The sequence below is a fragment of the Dendropsophus ebraccatus genome, chromosome 1 (genome assembly GCF_027789765.1).
Source record: "Dendropsophus ebraccatus isolate aDenEbr1 chromosome 1, aDenEbr1.pat, whole genome shotgun sequence".
Classification (NCBI taxonomy): Eukaryota; Metazoa; Chordata; class Amphibia; order Anura; family Hylidae; genus Dendropsophus; species Dendropsophus ebraccatus.
The window spans coordinates 164,607,218-164,623,467 of NC_091454.1; the positions used below are offsets into that span (position 1 = coordinate 164,607,218).

At 43.4% G+C, this 16,250-nt stretch overlaps 1 protein-coding gene across 2 annotated transcripts in view; it reads left to right on the forward strand.

Moving 5' to 3' along the window:
- Positions 1-16,250, forward strand: part of TM6SF1 (transmembrane 6 superfamily member 1) — a 42,709-nt gene that overhangs the window by 10,193 nt on the left and 16,266 nt on the right. Inside the window, exons 3-7 of one of the 2 annotated variants that reach the window (XM_069956614.1) lie at positions 5,413-5,516; positions 8,798-8,895; positions 12,790-12,893; positions 14,087-14,169; positions 15,814-15,935. In XM_069956614.1, the coding sequence (XP_069812715.1) occupies positions 5,413-5,516; positions 8,798-8,895; positions 12,790-12,893; positions 14,087-14,169; positions 15,814-15,935 (511 nt within the window). Of the gene's footprint in view, positions 1-5,412; positions 5,517-8,797; positions 8,896-12,789; positions 12,894-13,911; positions 13,922-14,086; positions 14,170-15,813; positions 15,936-16,250 lie in introns of those variants that run through there. The other variant, XM_069956615.1, reaches the window with a different exon arrangement.

A 16,250-nucleotide genomic window follows, 5' to 3' on the forward strand; every position in this document is an offset into this window, starting at 1 on the left:
CGACCGATCAGCAGAATGAGCCAGAAGAAGTCGCGCTCAGCGCATTCCACCGTGTCACGTGTAGAAACAGCCAGCATAATATTAGTCTATGGAGCACTTCTCTTCCTACTGACACAGAGCGGGGAGCGGATCTTTTCCCATTCAATCTACTGATCGTCAGGGTCTGATCGATAAAATTTTTTTGACATGTCTCTCTGACATCTCAAAGTTATTTTTTGGTGACAGGTACACTTTAAGTTTTTGGAGTGGAGAGTCATGAAGGGGTTAAGTATAAAATAATGTACTGTCCCCTACCCTTGGCCCCTTTTTAGGCCTGAGGACTTGAGCACAGTGCTGCCTGATAATTTTTCAAAAAACATTATTTATCTCACCACTTTAGTGCCGCCACAGTAACTGTGGGGTGGGGGGCCCAAGTTTGGTAAACAGCCTAGGGTCTATGGTCCACTTAAGGACCTATTACATGGCCGGATCTGGAGGAGCAAGCGAGCACTTGCTTGCTCCTCATTCCCCCCTCGCTGCCGGTGCTATTACATGCAAAACCAGCAAGCATGTGAGAGCGGGGTGGGCCACGGAGAGCTGCTGGGGGGGCCGCCCTGGCGATCTTTAAATCGCCCAGGTAGCCCATAGAGGAGAGCGGTGGTCCTTTTGCACGGAGCAACACCCAGCAGACTGTGCTATCAGCATTGTTTGCTTTCAACGTGTTGAAAGACAATGATCAGCCGACATCGTTCACCAAGCGATTATTGGCTGTAAATGCGTCCGATAATCGCCTGTTGGTCTTTAGGGCCGTTAATTTGCCACTGCTCCCTATTGAAATAAACATACACACTTGGCCAATGCGAGCATGTGTGTTTATAGTGGAGAAATAATTGACAGCTGAATAAGCATGTGGCTGACAGCTATCTAATGTGTATGGCTTTTAGTGCCAGTGAACACATTTGTCATGTGAACAGATTGACAGGACCAGACCTAAAAGGTTGACGTGATGACAGCTCATGGGTAAATGAGAAAAATACTCATGCCTCTATGGAGTCTGTGTGTTGTGAAATGATAGAATGAATTCCACTTGTAATCATTTATTTTGTTCTAATCTATGTATACATACATTCAGAATGTAATATATGGCAAAATGAGTGATAAGGGATAAAAGGTCAATACAAGCCCACAAGAAAATGTGCACATTTCAGTAATGCAGACACAAAAATGGCAACACTTTTTAGGAAGTTCTGTAGAATCACACTACAGTAGTGTGATGACCAACACTGAATTATGCCTAACTCCTGTTCCATGACATCAACATACTAAACTGCTTCTAAAAAAAATGATATACAGTGGTGCCTTGGATATAATCCAAAACCACTCTTAAACCAAAGCAAATTTTCCCATAAGAAATCATAGAAATGCAGACAATTGGTTTCACACCCCAAAAATAATGATTTATTATTCTGAATAACATGTAAACCAGATGAAACAAACATTCAGAAACAACAGAATATGTGATATTTTAAGTTACTGTAGAGTAATGGAGAGGATGGGAAACACAAGGGCTGACAGATACTGCAGGGAGTATGAAGGAATGAGCAGGGCAGATGTGGGCACAGTATAGCAGCACTCTCTGTCTGGGGAGAGAGGGGTTACAGCTATGGAGAGATTACCCCCACAGCCCTGTCCCCTGATGCAAGCCCCAGCCTGTAGTGCATCTGCCATGATTTGGAAGGTTAGGGAGACTTCCTGGGTCAGAGTGCTACAGTGCTGTAGACCCCGCTATGCAGACCATGCCCCTCCTTCATTCGCACTCCCACCCAGTACAGGGAGCTCTTAAACCAAAGCAGTGCTCTTAAACCAAGTCACAATTTTGAAAATCTGTGGGCTCTTAAACCAAAATGCTCTTAAACCAAGTTACTCTTAAACCAAGGTACCAATATATGTATGTATGTATATATATATATATTAGCCCTTCTAATCATTTGTAATGAATTTTAGAAAAAAGCCATGTCATATTAAATATGTCTAAGTGAAAAAGTCACAAAAAAAAAGTCACAAACAAATTCACCTGGTACTGACCAGACGTAGGCCTGCACCAGTTTTTGCGACTTTTTAAAAGGTCAGAAATTATAAATTGGGCGCAATCTTTGGGTGACTATGTGAGTCTTTGGGCGAATACTCAAAACAAGCAGATTAAAAGAAGTTGCATCTAGACAATATTCATCGTCGAATGCTGGTTCATAAATAGAACAAAAATGGTCGAAAATCTAATTATTCACCTTAAAATAGGCGCAAAGCTTTTGATAAATTTCCCCCTAAGTCTGTGTTTTCCCACATAGTATTTTGCTTTTATTTTGTAACATAAATTTGAATTAGCCAAATAGTGAAATGCATAAAACCAATCACACTACACAAATGAATGAGTGTGTAAATCACAGAATGGCAGAAGTTTTACATATAACAATCTGAGCTACAAGGCCCAAATACAATAACTGGTTACAGCAGGGGTGGGGAACCTCCGGCCCACGGGCCGCATCCGGCCCCTGACACCTCCGGATGTGGCCGCGGCTCCCCTGTGACGTGCGGAGGAGAAGGAGACGACACTCACCGCATCCTCCTGTGTCTGTGACAGCTGCCAGGAGGATGCTGTGAGTGCCAGCTCCTTCCCCAGCAGAGCGGCGCACATCTTTCTGTCTCCTGCAGTTGGCGGCTCTCTTGTGCTGGGCGCCGCGCTGGTGAGGCAGGAGCCCGCATACACAACATCTTCCTGTGTCTGTGTGGGGGGTTAACTAGGCCACCAGGGACATGACTGAGGGGGTTAACTAGGCCACCAGGGACATGACTGAGGGGGTTAACTAGGCTACCAGGGACATGACTAGGGGGGTTAACTAGGCCACCAGGGACATGACTGAGGGGGTTAACTAAGCCACCAGGGACATGACTGAGGGGGTTAACTAGGCTACCAGGGACATGACTGGGGGGGTTAACTAGGCCACCAGGGACATGACTGAGGGGGTTAACTAGGCTACCAGGACCATGACTGGGGGGGTTAACTAGGCCACCAGGGACATGACTGAGGGGGTTAACTAGGCTACCAGGAGCATGACTGGGGGGTTAACTAGGCCACCAGGGACATGACTGAGGGGGTAAACTAGGCCACCAGGGACATGACTGAGGGGGTTAACTAGGCTACCAGGGACATGACTGGGGGGTTTAACTAGGCCACCAGGGACATGACTGAGGGGCTTAACTAGTCTACCAGGGACATGACTGGGGGGTTAACTAGGCCACCAGGGACATGACTGAGGGGGTTAACTAGGCTACCAGGAGCATGACTGGGGGGGTTAACTAGGCCACCAGGGACATGACTGAGGGGGTTAACTAGGCTACCAGGAGCATGACTGGGGGGCTAACTAGGCCACCAGGGGCATGACTGGGGGGTTAACTAGGCCACCAGGGACATGACTGAGGGGGTTAACTAGGCCACCAGGGACATGACTGAGGGGGTTAACTAGGCTACCAGGGACATGACTGGGGGGTTTAACTAGGCCACCAGGGACATGACTGAGGGGCTTAACTAGTCTACCAGGGACATGACTGGGGGGGTTAACTAGGCCACCAGGGACATGACTGAGGGGGTTAACTAGGCTACCAGGAGCATGACTGGGGGGGTTAACTAGGCCACCAGGGACATGACTGAGGGGGTTAACTAGGCTACCAGGAGCATGACTGGGGGGCTAACTAGGCCACCAGGGGCATGACTGGGGGGTTAACTAGGCCACCAGGGACATGACTGAGGGGGTAAACTAGGCCACCAGGGACATAACTGAGGGAGTTAACTAGGCCACCAGGGACATGACTGGGGGGTTAATTAGGCTACCAGGGGCATCACTGGGGGTTAACTCCAGCTACTGGGCATCGCTAAGGATTCACATCAGGTACAAGGGGCATCACAGAGGGCTAACTACAATAGCAGGGGCACTAGGGGAACAATACTTTGCCTTGCCCCAGGTGCTGCAAACCCACGCTACTTACTGCCACGCATGGTATAACATTGAGTGCGGCCCTCAAATGATTTTATTAATGCCCGACCGGCCCTCGACATGGAAAAGGTTCCCCACCCCTGGGTTACAGTAACAGTACTATCAGAACCAGTCCTGCGTGATACTTATAATATTGCAAAGATCCATGACAAGCAGAGTCTTATGCTTGAAAATTAGGCAGTTTTTGCATTTATTTTGGTGAGCATCTAATGCCAAAATGATCAGTGAAGAATGCTGCAGTGCATTGCCCATTGCTTCAATGGTAGTATGAATTGTGGCACATATTTTATAGTACAGACATCTGAAATAGAATTTCTGCAGCATATTAACAAATAACTTGAAGGGGTATTCCACTCAAACATAACTTTTCAGTTGCTGCCCACGGTGAGACTGACAATCCAATCCATACTTGTTATTTTCTATTCAGCCTCCTCCAAGTGCTGAACTGCTTTGTGCTGAAGACACAAAAAACTGTATTTTTCTCCATCTCCACTTCCTCCCCCCTCTCTTTTGAGATGGCTGATGTAAACAAGTCCCCATCTGCAACTTTGTAATGCCGGGAGGGTTAATTACAGTGAGCTCATAAGCAACTTGACCTCAGTTTAACCCTCCCAGCATTACAAAGGAGCTGCAAAGTTGCAAATAAAACTGGCCAGGGACTTGTTAACATCAGTCGTCTTGAAAGGGAGGAAGGAGGAGGGGGAGACACAGAGAACAGCATACACACAGTTTTTTGTGTCTTCAGCTAAAAGCAGCAGCTGAGAACTGGGGGAAGGAGACTGAGTAGATAATAACAAGTATGGAATCAATTGTTAGTCTCACCATGGGCAGCAGCATATCGAAAGTAATGTTTGAGTGGCACTCCCATAAAACTGTGTATAGCTGTGTTACAGTACTGTTTTTTCTATATTGGTAAAATGTTGCAATAAAGTTATTTCCCATATTGAGTAAAACTGTAGGTAACAAAGGTTACTTTAATGCAGATGCATCCTGGGACTTGAATTTCACCATGTTAAAGAATGTGTTAAAACAAGTTTGTAGTTACACAATCTCGGGCATTAAATGTATCTTCCTGTAAATAAAATGGTTTTTTATATGGCCATAACAAAGCTCTGCTTTAGAGTATATAAATGTTCAGAACTACCAAAAAGACAAATGACAAATGAGCTAAAGTACTATTCCACTTCTGGAACAACCTATTTTATTGCTTCTATATACATTTTCTATATCTGAAAAACTTACTTTGAGGAATATTCTGCACCTATCCTAGACGTTATTTTTTTTTTTTTTATAAAAGACTAGCCATTATGCTTAGCAAGTTATTTTTTACTTTTATTTCATTATTGCTGTTGAAAGAATATTTACAAGTGTCACTGTTTTTCAGTTCCTGGCCCGTCGCCGGTGCTAGTGGAATGGTCTTGGTGATGATAACATTATTATCCCGTTTGTTGGTGATTCAGAAACCACCCAGAGATCCTTTGTTCTACAGTATGTATACTTTGTATTTGGTGTTATTCATTGCTTTTTTTTATGCTAAATATGAGAAGCATTCATCTAACATATAAGAGCACCAACAAAGGGAATTCAAGGGAGTATGATGTAAGGTATTAATAAACCACTCACCAAATATAAAAGCATCACACAAGAAGAAATGGTGCATGATGATACATGCCAATCCAAGGGTAATGGAAAAAGGATGGGGCGGGTACCTACTGTCTCATAGAGAGCAGTAGTTTTTACAGACAACATAAAAAATTGTATTCTATTTTAGTATGGAGGTGAGGTGACACTGGAAATATATATGTTGCAGTGAAATGATAGAATCAGGGATTTGATCAAATCCCGGAAAAAAATGAAATGACCAAGCCGTTCCATCATTTTCCTGAAGAAAGTCAGTGATTTGATCAAATCCCCGACCCCTTTCTGGGAAATGATGGAATGAATTCTATAATTTCCCCTGCAACATAGAATTAGCTTACTGTATTGCCTTGCTGCTCCCCCCAGCCTATCGGGAGGTCCGGTGCATGCCGCTCTCTGCTTACTGTATGGGGCCTCCTGATCCTTCAGCCTTTCTGTCAGGAGGTCTGGACCTCCTGCTTCCCCCAGCTTGTCGGGAGGTCAATTGCATGCAGCTCTGCTCCCCGTCCGCCTCTCTTCTCCCCGTCCACCCCACCACCATGCCAGCCGGGAGATCCGGCGCCATCATGGGCCTCCGCCTCGCCATCCACCCGGTGCTGCTGTGCCTGCTGGTAGGTGACAGGACGCGGGCGCTATCATGGGCCTCCTGCTCCCCATCTGCCTCTGCCACCTCTCTGCTCCTCTTCCGCCTCCATGCCAGGCAGGAGGTCCGGTGCCACCTTGGGCTTCCTCCTCGGCATCTGCCCGCTGCTGCTATGCCTGCTGGGAGGTGACAGGGTGTTGGCGCACTATCATGGGCCTCCTGCTCCATGTCCACTGCTGTGTCTGACCTGGGTGAGAAACCAGACTTGAATAGGTTACTCATTCCATCATGAAAGGGGTCAGGGATTTGATCAATTCCCTAGGTAACGGCGTGGTCATTTCATCATTTCCCAGGATTTGATCAAATCCCTGGATTCTATTATTTCACTGCAACATACACTCACCGGCCACTTTATTAGGTACACCATGCTAGTAACGGGTTGGACCCCCTTTTGCCTTCAGAACTGCCTCAATTCTTCGTGGCATAGATTTACCAAGGTGCTGGAAGTATTCCTCAGAGATTTTGGTCCATATTGACATGATGGCATCACACAGTTGCCGCAGATTTGTCGGCTGCACATCCATGATGCGAATCTCCCATTCCACCACATCCCAAAGATGCTCTATTGGATTGAGATCTGGTGACTGTGGAGGCCATTGGAGTACAGTGAACTCATTGTCATGTTCAAGAAACCAGTCTGAGATGATTCTACTTTTATGACATGGCGCATTATCCTGCTGAAAGTAGCCATCAGATGTTGGGTACATTGTGGTCATAAAGGGATGGACATGGTCAGCAACAATACTCAGGTAGGCTATGGCATTGCAACGATGCTCAATTGGTACCAAGGGGCCCAAAGAGTGCCAAGAAAATATTCCCCACACCATGACACCACCACCACCAGCCTGAACCGTTGATACAAGGCAGGATGGATCCATGCTTTCATGTTGTTGACGCCAAATTCTGACCCTACCATCCGAATGTCGCAGCAGAAATCGAGACTCATCAGACCAGGCAACGTTTTTCCAATCTTCTGTCCAATTTCGATGATCTTGTGCAAATTGTAGCCTCAGTTTCCTGTTCTTAGCTGAAAGGAGTGGCCCCCGGTGTGGTCTTCTGCTGCTGTAGCCCATCTGCCTCAAAGTTGGAGGTACTGTGCGTTCAGAGATGCCTACCTTGGTTGTAACGGTTGGCTATTTGAGTCACTGTTGCCTTTCTATCAGCTCGAACCAGTCTGCCCATTCTCCTCTGACCTCTGGCATCAACAAGGCATTTCCGCCCACAGAACTGCTGCTCACTGGATGTTTTTTCTTTTTCGGACCATTCTCTGTAAACCCTAGAGATGGTTGTGCATGAAAATCCCAGTAGATCAGCAGTTTCTGAAATACTCAGACCAGCCCTTCTGGCACCAACAACCATGCCACGTTCAAAGGCACTCAAATCCCCTTTCTTCCCCATACTGATGCTCGGTTTGAACTGCAGGAGATTGTCTTGACCATGTCTACATGCCTAAATGCACTGAGTTGCCGCCATGTGATTGGCTGATTAGAAATTAAGTGGTAACGTGCAGTTGGACAGGTGTACCTAATAAAGTGGCCGGTGAGTGTATATAACTAACAAGGTGGGAATGTATAATGTAAACATTTTTTAAGTGATTTTTTTGTTTTTACATTTTTTCATTTTACTATTTATATTTAAAAGAAGCTCTGTGTCTTTCTAATAGACTTTATTTCAATTTCTCAGTAATATCAATCTCTCTCCTTGTATACCTGTAAACTGCCAATAGTATCAAAAATTCCTTTAGTAATGCATTAAAATTACAATATTAAAAATTGATGAGTCAAACACAAAAAAAGGTGGCATGCCAGACTGGTATCAATCGCAATTTACAAAGATCATGCTCAAATCTGCAATGAAAAGTCCCAATAGTACAATATGTGATGGTCTCTAGTGACTAATGTTGTAAATATTACTACAAAAACCCAGTGGTTAATATGAATTTAGCTAGACAGGTACACTAGTGACCCTCAACCCCAATGTTATATGTACATTGTACACTATGTACTTCTAAAAAAACAAATCAAGCAAATAAAGGACTGTGCAGACTACATATCAATATCTTGACCAGCCTGGGATGCCACCACGACCCAGACGCGCATTTTGACCCTTTGTCAGGGAGTCAGGGAGGTTCTTTAGGTCCAGAGGCTGAAAATCATACCTAATACTTTTCACAGCTACAATTATATTATGAAAAGCTATAACTCTGAGTTGATACATTTTGCTTTTGCTACATTGTGGCAAACACAAGAGAGTAAAGTGATTGGTATTCTTGCCTCTGCTGGCAGAAAAAGCTACACTTAATACAACTGTTGTAAAACTTCTGTGCAAAGTATTGGGTTATTATAAAGAAGTAACAGAAATGTTCTTTACATAAACCTAGAAAAGGGAGTTATTGCTAAATGCACCCCATACAACCATGTGTCCAGGTATAGAGCTGTGTGCCCAGGGTACTCTGCTTATTTGACCTATTTTATGCTTTTCCTTGTAGTATACGCAGTATTCGCTTTCACCAGTGTGGTGGGTCTTATCATTGGACTTGAACAGGATGGAATTATAGATGGATTTATGACTCTATATTTAAAAGAGGTAACAACAGCAAACCTGCATAAAACTGATAACTCATGACAAGACACATGGCTTAGATACCCTGTGGTATCATTATTTTTTAGGATCCTTCTTTGTGGAATAGCACAGTGATCTGAACTATTCCATTCAGAAGACAAATGCAACCCCCCATTGGAAGCCTAAATGACACTTTGCGACATGGAGAGAAAGGAGCTGCTGCACATCACACCTATGGCTGATACTAATGCCGCTAGGCTATGTTTAAAAACCAACACCAGGATGTTGGTATATAATTTGATCAAACCATATTACCCCATGTACCAAGTGCCGGTCTCCTGGTTCACATGGGTCCCTTTGCTAAATGACACTTTGGCCTCTGTGTGATTTGGGTTTATGGCAGGGAAGCTTGGCTCTCCAGCTGTTGCAAAACTACAACTCCCATCATGCCTTAGCTTTAGGTTTTGCTGCCCAGGCATGGCTGTATGTTCTGGTATGAAGAGAGTCCATTTTGTCCACAGTAGTGCTCAGTATAACGATCAAGAACATACTAGCAGTGCCTATCAACAGTAATGCATTTAGTATGTACAAAATCTATATGCTAGGGGTGATAATATATGACATAATATTGTGCTCATTTTCTCTGTGTGTAGTTTTAATGTGACACTGTCCCTCCCTTTTTGCATTCTGACTCCTCTACACAGGTGTAAAGGATAAATTTAGCAGTTTTCATACCTTATTTTATATCATACATCATGCTGCTTGTTCCAATAAAAAGTAATCGTTTATCATCTGCAGATTGTCGTAAGTGGCCCATCAGTCATCGCCGCATAGGTCCCGCCCCCTCGACGCCCACTGGTATGGGCCAACCTAGAGGGGGTGGATCCTAGACCTTTAGGCCAGCCTGTTCCAATGGGCCTCGAGGGGGCAGGGCCTATGTGCTGATGACATCACAGAGGGGGATGGGCCTACGGTGGCGCTGTGGGCGGGGCTAAATGGCACTGATGCCGCGAAGCCCCGTCCACTTAACACAATCTGCAGATGATAGATGATCACTTTTTACTTGAACAAGCACCGTGACGTATGATATAAAATAAGGTATGAATTCTGAGGAATACACTTTTTCTAATATCAGTTGATCTCCACCTATGACTTGCTCACCTGTGTATCATATTGTGTTAGGTGTTTTTTACGCTACCTTTCTGTCTATTGATATGCACAGTGCAAATTGATTTACCCCCTGCCCCATTTTTCTTTTCCTGTACCCCCCTTATGCACTGTTTACCAATAAAAGCATTGAATAGTAAAAAAAATAAGGTATGAAATTGCTAAATTTACCCATTACACCTGTGTAGAAAAGTCATAATGCAAAAAGGGGGTGACAGTGTCACTTTAATTCTCTATTCACAGATCATGTTTTGGGCGGACATATAGCATGCATATTTGAAGGGTGCTGCAGATTATGACCTTTACTTGCTATGTAAAACTGATTCCCATTTTTTTTGGAGATTTTGCTTGTAAAAAGCACTGTCTACTCTATAGAGTCAATTTTGGCATGTGCTGGAAAGAAAAGTCTGATTAGTTGGAAGCCCACAATCTAAAGGATTTACAAAGGATCTGCTGCTATTATCTTGGAGCCAGATACCACAGGACACCTTCAGAGGTCTTGTGGAGTCCATGCCTCCACAGAGCTTTTATGGCTGCACAGAGTATTGGGGAACCTACACAAGATTAGGAACAGTGTATAGAGCCTGTGGTGTATATACAAGTTATTAAACATATAAAATCTATATCTAGAGAATGATTTTCATTATCTGCAACCATCTGCAACAACCAGAGTATCAGATCTATACTATAGACAACATGTGCTCCCCATGAAAAAGAACAAGCAGTTTGACCTGCTCCCGTGTCTCCATCTTTTCTAATGTTTACATGCATAAACCTTATGAACTAATCTATTCCACATACCCATAGCAACCTGACCACAGATTAAGACATACACGCGTCATATTCGAAAGCCACTGTATGTTATATGTGCTTGTCACATTTCATTTGTGCCTGTTTATTTTCTTCTGAAGAAATATTTTAATCTACCTTGCAGCTTTTATTGTTAAGTTCTTTCTGATCCAGAAAATAAATCTCTTTGTGGATTCATTTATTTTAATGCTAAATACAGAATGGAAACTATGTGCTGCAGATTACTCGTTCATAAGGGTTTTACAGTTTTTATACCAAGGTCACCCATTACTCTTGTAAGAGTGAGAAATTAAGTCAAAATAGACTGTGTTGCAGGGACAGGTACATACAGGTCTCTAGTGTGCAGACCCTGCAAAAGGCAGTCCTGACAGCACCTTTAAATAGGGGTGTAACTATTGTGAATGCTTAGGGTAAAAAATCTTTACAATCACACTGGTAGGGCCATTACAAAGTGTCTTCGCAGGCAAAATTACTCTTGTTTCCTTGGCTAGCTGACCTTGTCCTCGCAGGCAGTTACAGACAGTAAAGCCTTTATTTGCTTTACCATCATATCATGCTGACACTAGTTAACAAATCATTTTTGCTCATATTTTAAACAGCTGTTTTCTGCTAAAAAAAATGGGCAGGGAAACTCTTATGAATTTCCTATGAAGTTAATTAAATTAATTGACATGCCTTTTTTGGCTGTTTATAGCCTGAAAAGCGAATGTAAATACTGCCTTATTTTGGGATATGTTTCATTGTATACCAGTGACTTAGGGTGCTATTACATGGCCGATGGTGGCCCGATCAATACTGTAATAGAGTGCCGATCTACTAGATCGAAGCTCGTTTACTGGGCCTATTGTATGGCCCGATTGTTTAGCAAGGGGTGCACGGACATTGTTAGACAGTTTGTTAAACAGTTTTTACATTACCTATCTACGTTCCCGGTCTACTCCTGCGCTCTGCATGGTTCCTTCTCGGTCCAGCGCACTATAGCGTCAGAGTGGCCCATCAGAGCTAACAGACCACTAAAACCATCACTGGTCGGTGATTGGCTGAGCGGCCTGTCAGCTGAGATGGGCCGCTCCGAAGCTTCAGCACGCCATGCGGAGAACGGGAATGTAGATAGGTAATGTAAACTGTCTGTTGAATTGTCAGCCGCCGGCTGAACACATTGCTGTGAGGGTACACTACAGAATCCGTGCCTCCATGAACGGGTACGAGACACGGAATCTGGAACTTCTTTGCGCGGATTCCATAGTGTGAATCAGGTAGTGATCCGTGGTCAGGGCCTAAAGAAATGATCAGCCAATAATCATTTCATTGCCTGATGGTTGTCTTGAGCAATCAGCGGCCAAATCGGCCCGATACTGCCAATTATCACTCCGTGTAATAGGGCCTTTAGTCCAAAAATATGATGTAAATGGGACCATTTGATGACACAGCTGATACAGGCAGCTTTTTTTATTAGGCTATGTTCCCACGGTGACTTTTTTAGATTAAAAAACGGCAATTGTTTGATAATGATAGCTACTAACAATGATCATTATCATTATTTACAGCCGCCATTATAAAATAACGGCCGTTATTTTAAAAACAACAATCATTATTTTAGCTAAAACACGTTGTGGGAACATAGCCGTAATGTGATTGGTAATTTAATATGCTAAATGGCAATAAATATTTGTTCTCTGCTTCCATTATAGGGAAGAACTAGGTGCACTTTAGTATAGTCAAACAATCCTTGAGTAAATGTCAGGATACAGGTTTAACAAAAATAATTCCCCAAATCATGTTCTACAGTAGTTGAGGAAATAAATGAATATAACATTCTTGTCATGATTTTCATAGGTACTGTGCTTCTCTGCTAATCTTTATGTGAGCATCATGTCAGGTGAGGCTGCAGCTTATGTGTAGAAGATGAGTAGTCATTTCACCATCTGCCTTTCTCCCCAGACTGAGCCGTATCTGAACACAGCACATGGTCACATGATCTGTTACTGGGATGGCACAGCTCATTACCTGATGTACCTCCTGATGGTGGCAGCAATTGCATGGGAGTAAGTGGATTATTTAGTACTATTTTTTATGGACCGTTATATGTTGTAATGGCCAAAAGAAATAAATGGTCACGGTCGTTTCATTCAACTTCATCCCATGTGGTAGGTGATTCTTGACATAGTTGTAAATCATTTCATTTACCAAAAATTACTCTTTACCCCCTCCCCCCAAAAACAAAAACAAAAAAAATCTTCTGTAATCTTCTGTTTGCAGCCTGTTAGCCTCAGTTAATCTCTAGTAAGGGTCCATGCTGTGCCTGAAAGGTAAATCAAGGTTTTTCTCTTATCTTTTACCAGCTATACAGTTTTTGGCAACAGCCTCCTAATTGTAATTTTGCCCTCTATTTAGTCAGGTTTGCAAATGCAGTGCATCTATACCCCCCCCCCCCCCCTTTATAAGCCCTCTACAGTAATGTACTGTGTATCATCCCCCAGCACAGTGCCGGCCTGTTCAGCTCAGTGCACTTTTACTAGCACTGTGTAATTGTATAGCAGAGGTGTAAGTGCTGCCCTATGATTGGTCAGACAGAGGAGGGAAAGGAAAAAAGGTAACTGTAACAGCTCTGGTTTCACCACCTGAAACTGAGTAAATGAGAAATACCTGTGCACCATGGAGGGGACTGTCAGGAGCTCAATAACAACCGTGAGAGCACAACAGTTGTCACTGCTTTAAAGGGTTAATATAACAAAACCAATACAATATTTAACATAGTGCCATTTTTTAAAGGGAACCTGTCACCCCCCGTGCCGGGGTGACAGGCTCCCGACCCCCCGTTAGAGCCCCCTATACTCACCTGATCCCGCCGGGTCCCGCTTCTGGAGGTGGTCGGGTGATGAAGATCTCAGCCGCTGCAGCCCGGCGCGCGCGCTGAGAGATGAGTCCAACACCCATAGAGAATGACGGAGCGCTGGACTCTTCTGTCATTCTCTATGGGTGTTGGACTCATCTCTCTGCGCGCGCGCCGGGCTGCAGCGGCTGAGATCTTCATCACCCGACCACCTCCAGAAGCGGGACCCGGCGGGATTAGGTGAGTATAGGGGGCTCTAACGGGGGGTCGGGAGCCTGTCACCCCGGCACGGGGGGTGACAGGTTCCCTTTAAGCGTTTTGTGGTGCAGTGATACAAGTATGCTTCAGTTTATATAGTCATGCACAGAACAGTGCTGCTGCTTACTACTTTCTTATGTCTTACAGTCAGAGCTATAGGACCATTGGCCTTTACTGGGCAGGATCCATTGTGATGAGTATGATTGTATTCATTCCTGGAAGTATTGTTGGTAAGTAATACACCGTAATTTTTTTTAAACCAGAATTTTCCATCCAAAAATGGCTGTAAAATAGCCAGAAAAGACTTTGAGGGAATATAGCCTAAGGCTATATTCACACAATGTATCTTTTCCTAAAAGTATATCTTTTCCTAAAAGTATGGCCGTTGTTGCAATCGGCAACAACAGCCGTACTTTTTACGAAAAAAAAGTTGCTACGTTCGTCTTTTATGGAATCCCAGCATAGTATACGCTCTGGCCGTGATCTCTTGCGGCGCCATAGAAAACTGACATGTCAGAAAGGCCTGTGCAGTGGAGAGTTCTGATGAAAGAACATTGCGGCTGCAAAGATCATCCGCCTGGTACTGCAGTACCGGCCGAGATGATCTTTTCAGAGACAGGCCATTCCGCGACCAGGCTGGTCTCTTATGTGAACATGGCCTTAGGATGGATTCACACACAGTATATTTGAGTCAGTACTGGGTCAGTATTTTGCAACCTCAACCAGGAGTGGATTAAAAACACAGAAAGGATGGCCGCCATATAACGGTAGATAACTGCCATTATTTCAATACAACGGCCGTTGTTTTAAAATAACAGTAAATATTTGCCATTATATGGCGGCCATCCACTCAATTTCAACATTGTGTGAACAGATCCTTTCTGTGTTTTTAATCCACTCCTGGTTGAGGTTGCAAAATACTGACCAAATACTGACTGAAATATACTGTATGTGAACCCAGCCTAAGACTGTGTTCACACAATGTCATTTTGTGGCTGTCTTTTGGTAATAATGGCTGAAAGTAATGACCATGATCATTATTAGCAACCATAATAATCAAAAGACAGTCATTTAAAAAGACGGCTGCAAAATGACATTATGTGCACATAGCTTTAAGGTGCTTTAGTTATTTAAACAGCATAATCCAAATGTGTGGAAAATCAGTGATTGTAATATATATGAAGCCTTTCTCAGTGTTCCGATGTTGTGATATTGTGTTGGAAGGGTTTCATGAGAAATTGTAATCCATAACTAAACTACAGGATAAGTAAGGATGGACACATCTGTTGTTGTATAAAGACCTTATGTCCTCAGCTGTGCCTCCCCACCCTCTTCATCATTAGGAATGCCACTGGAACATTTTTTCCTGTCTGAACATTGCACAGTTGCCTTAACAATCCAGCTCATGTTCAGTATTCACCCAGCTGATGAATAGGAGACAATCTGCCTGGAGTATTCCTAATGATGAGGAGCGTGGGGAGGAGAGACAGAGAGGTTGTGCCAGCCTAATGCATACACAATCTAGGCCACTCCCATAGGGCATGGGGCTGCCAGTTTAAAAGTTGTTTTCTTAGGACAATAACTGCATCACCTGCTGAACGGACAGCAGGACAGATCTTGGATTAAAAGCAGCTATCCGAAGGTACAAGTGGTTTGGGGCGGTCAGATTGTGGGTACAGGGTCGCTTTAAATGACTATATGCAACAAGCAACCCGTGCTGGTGTAATATGTCCCCGAGCAGCCTGTCACTTCATTGAATATTTCAGCTAGAACAATTGATCTAATAATTCCCTAAGTAATATAATATATCACTTTGAATGTGTTGCAAGCATGATATACTACTCTGTAAACATAGAAGTCTTTTTTTCAACTAGGAAAATATGGAACAAGAATTAGTTCTGCATTTCTTTTGAACATCCTGTATGTTTGCCTTCCACTATGGGCCGGGTTTAGAATCTACAAACAACCATCTGTTACCAATAATCTATCTGTAAAGGTAACATTGTTTGTAAATCTAGTTGATAAGAACCATTACTAAAATTGAGGACAGTTTCTGACCTGTAGACTGGCCCTTTGTTAATGTTAATGCATTCATTGTATAAACTAGAAGCCTTACAGGCTAATGTATATAATGTGTAATATGTATAATATGAGGTCATTTTATTTGCCTGTTATTTCACCAGCTGCACAGAACTCCTGAACTATATAAATACAGAATATTATAGATTATATATTAAAATTGGTAAAACTTCTAATTTTGGGTAATTTGCTTCTCCCCCACTGCTTCTTACATGGAAAAGTCAGACTTGTT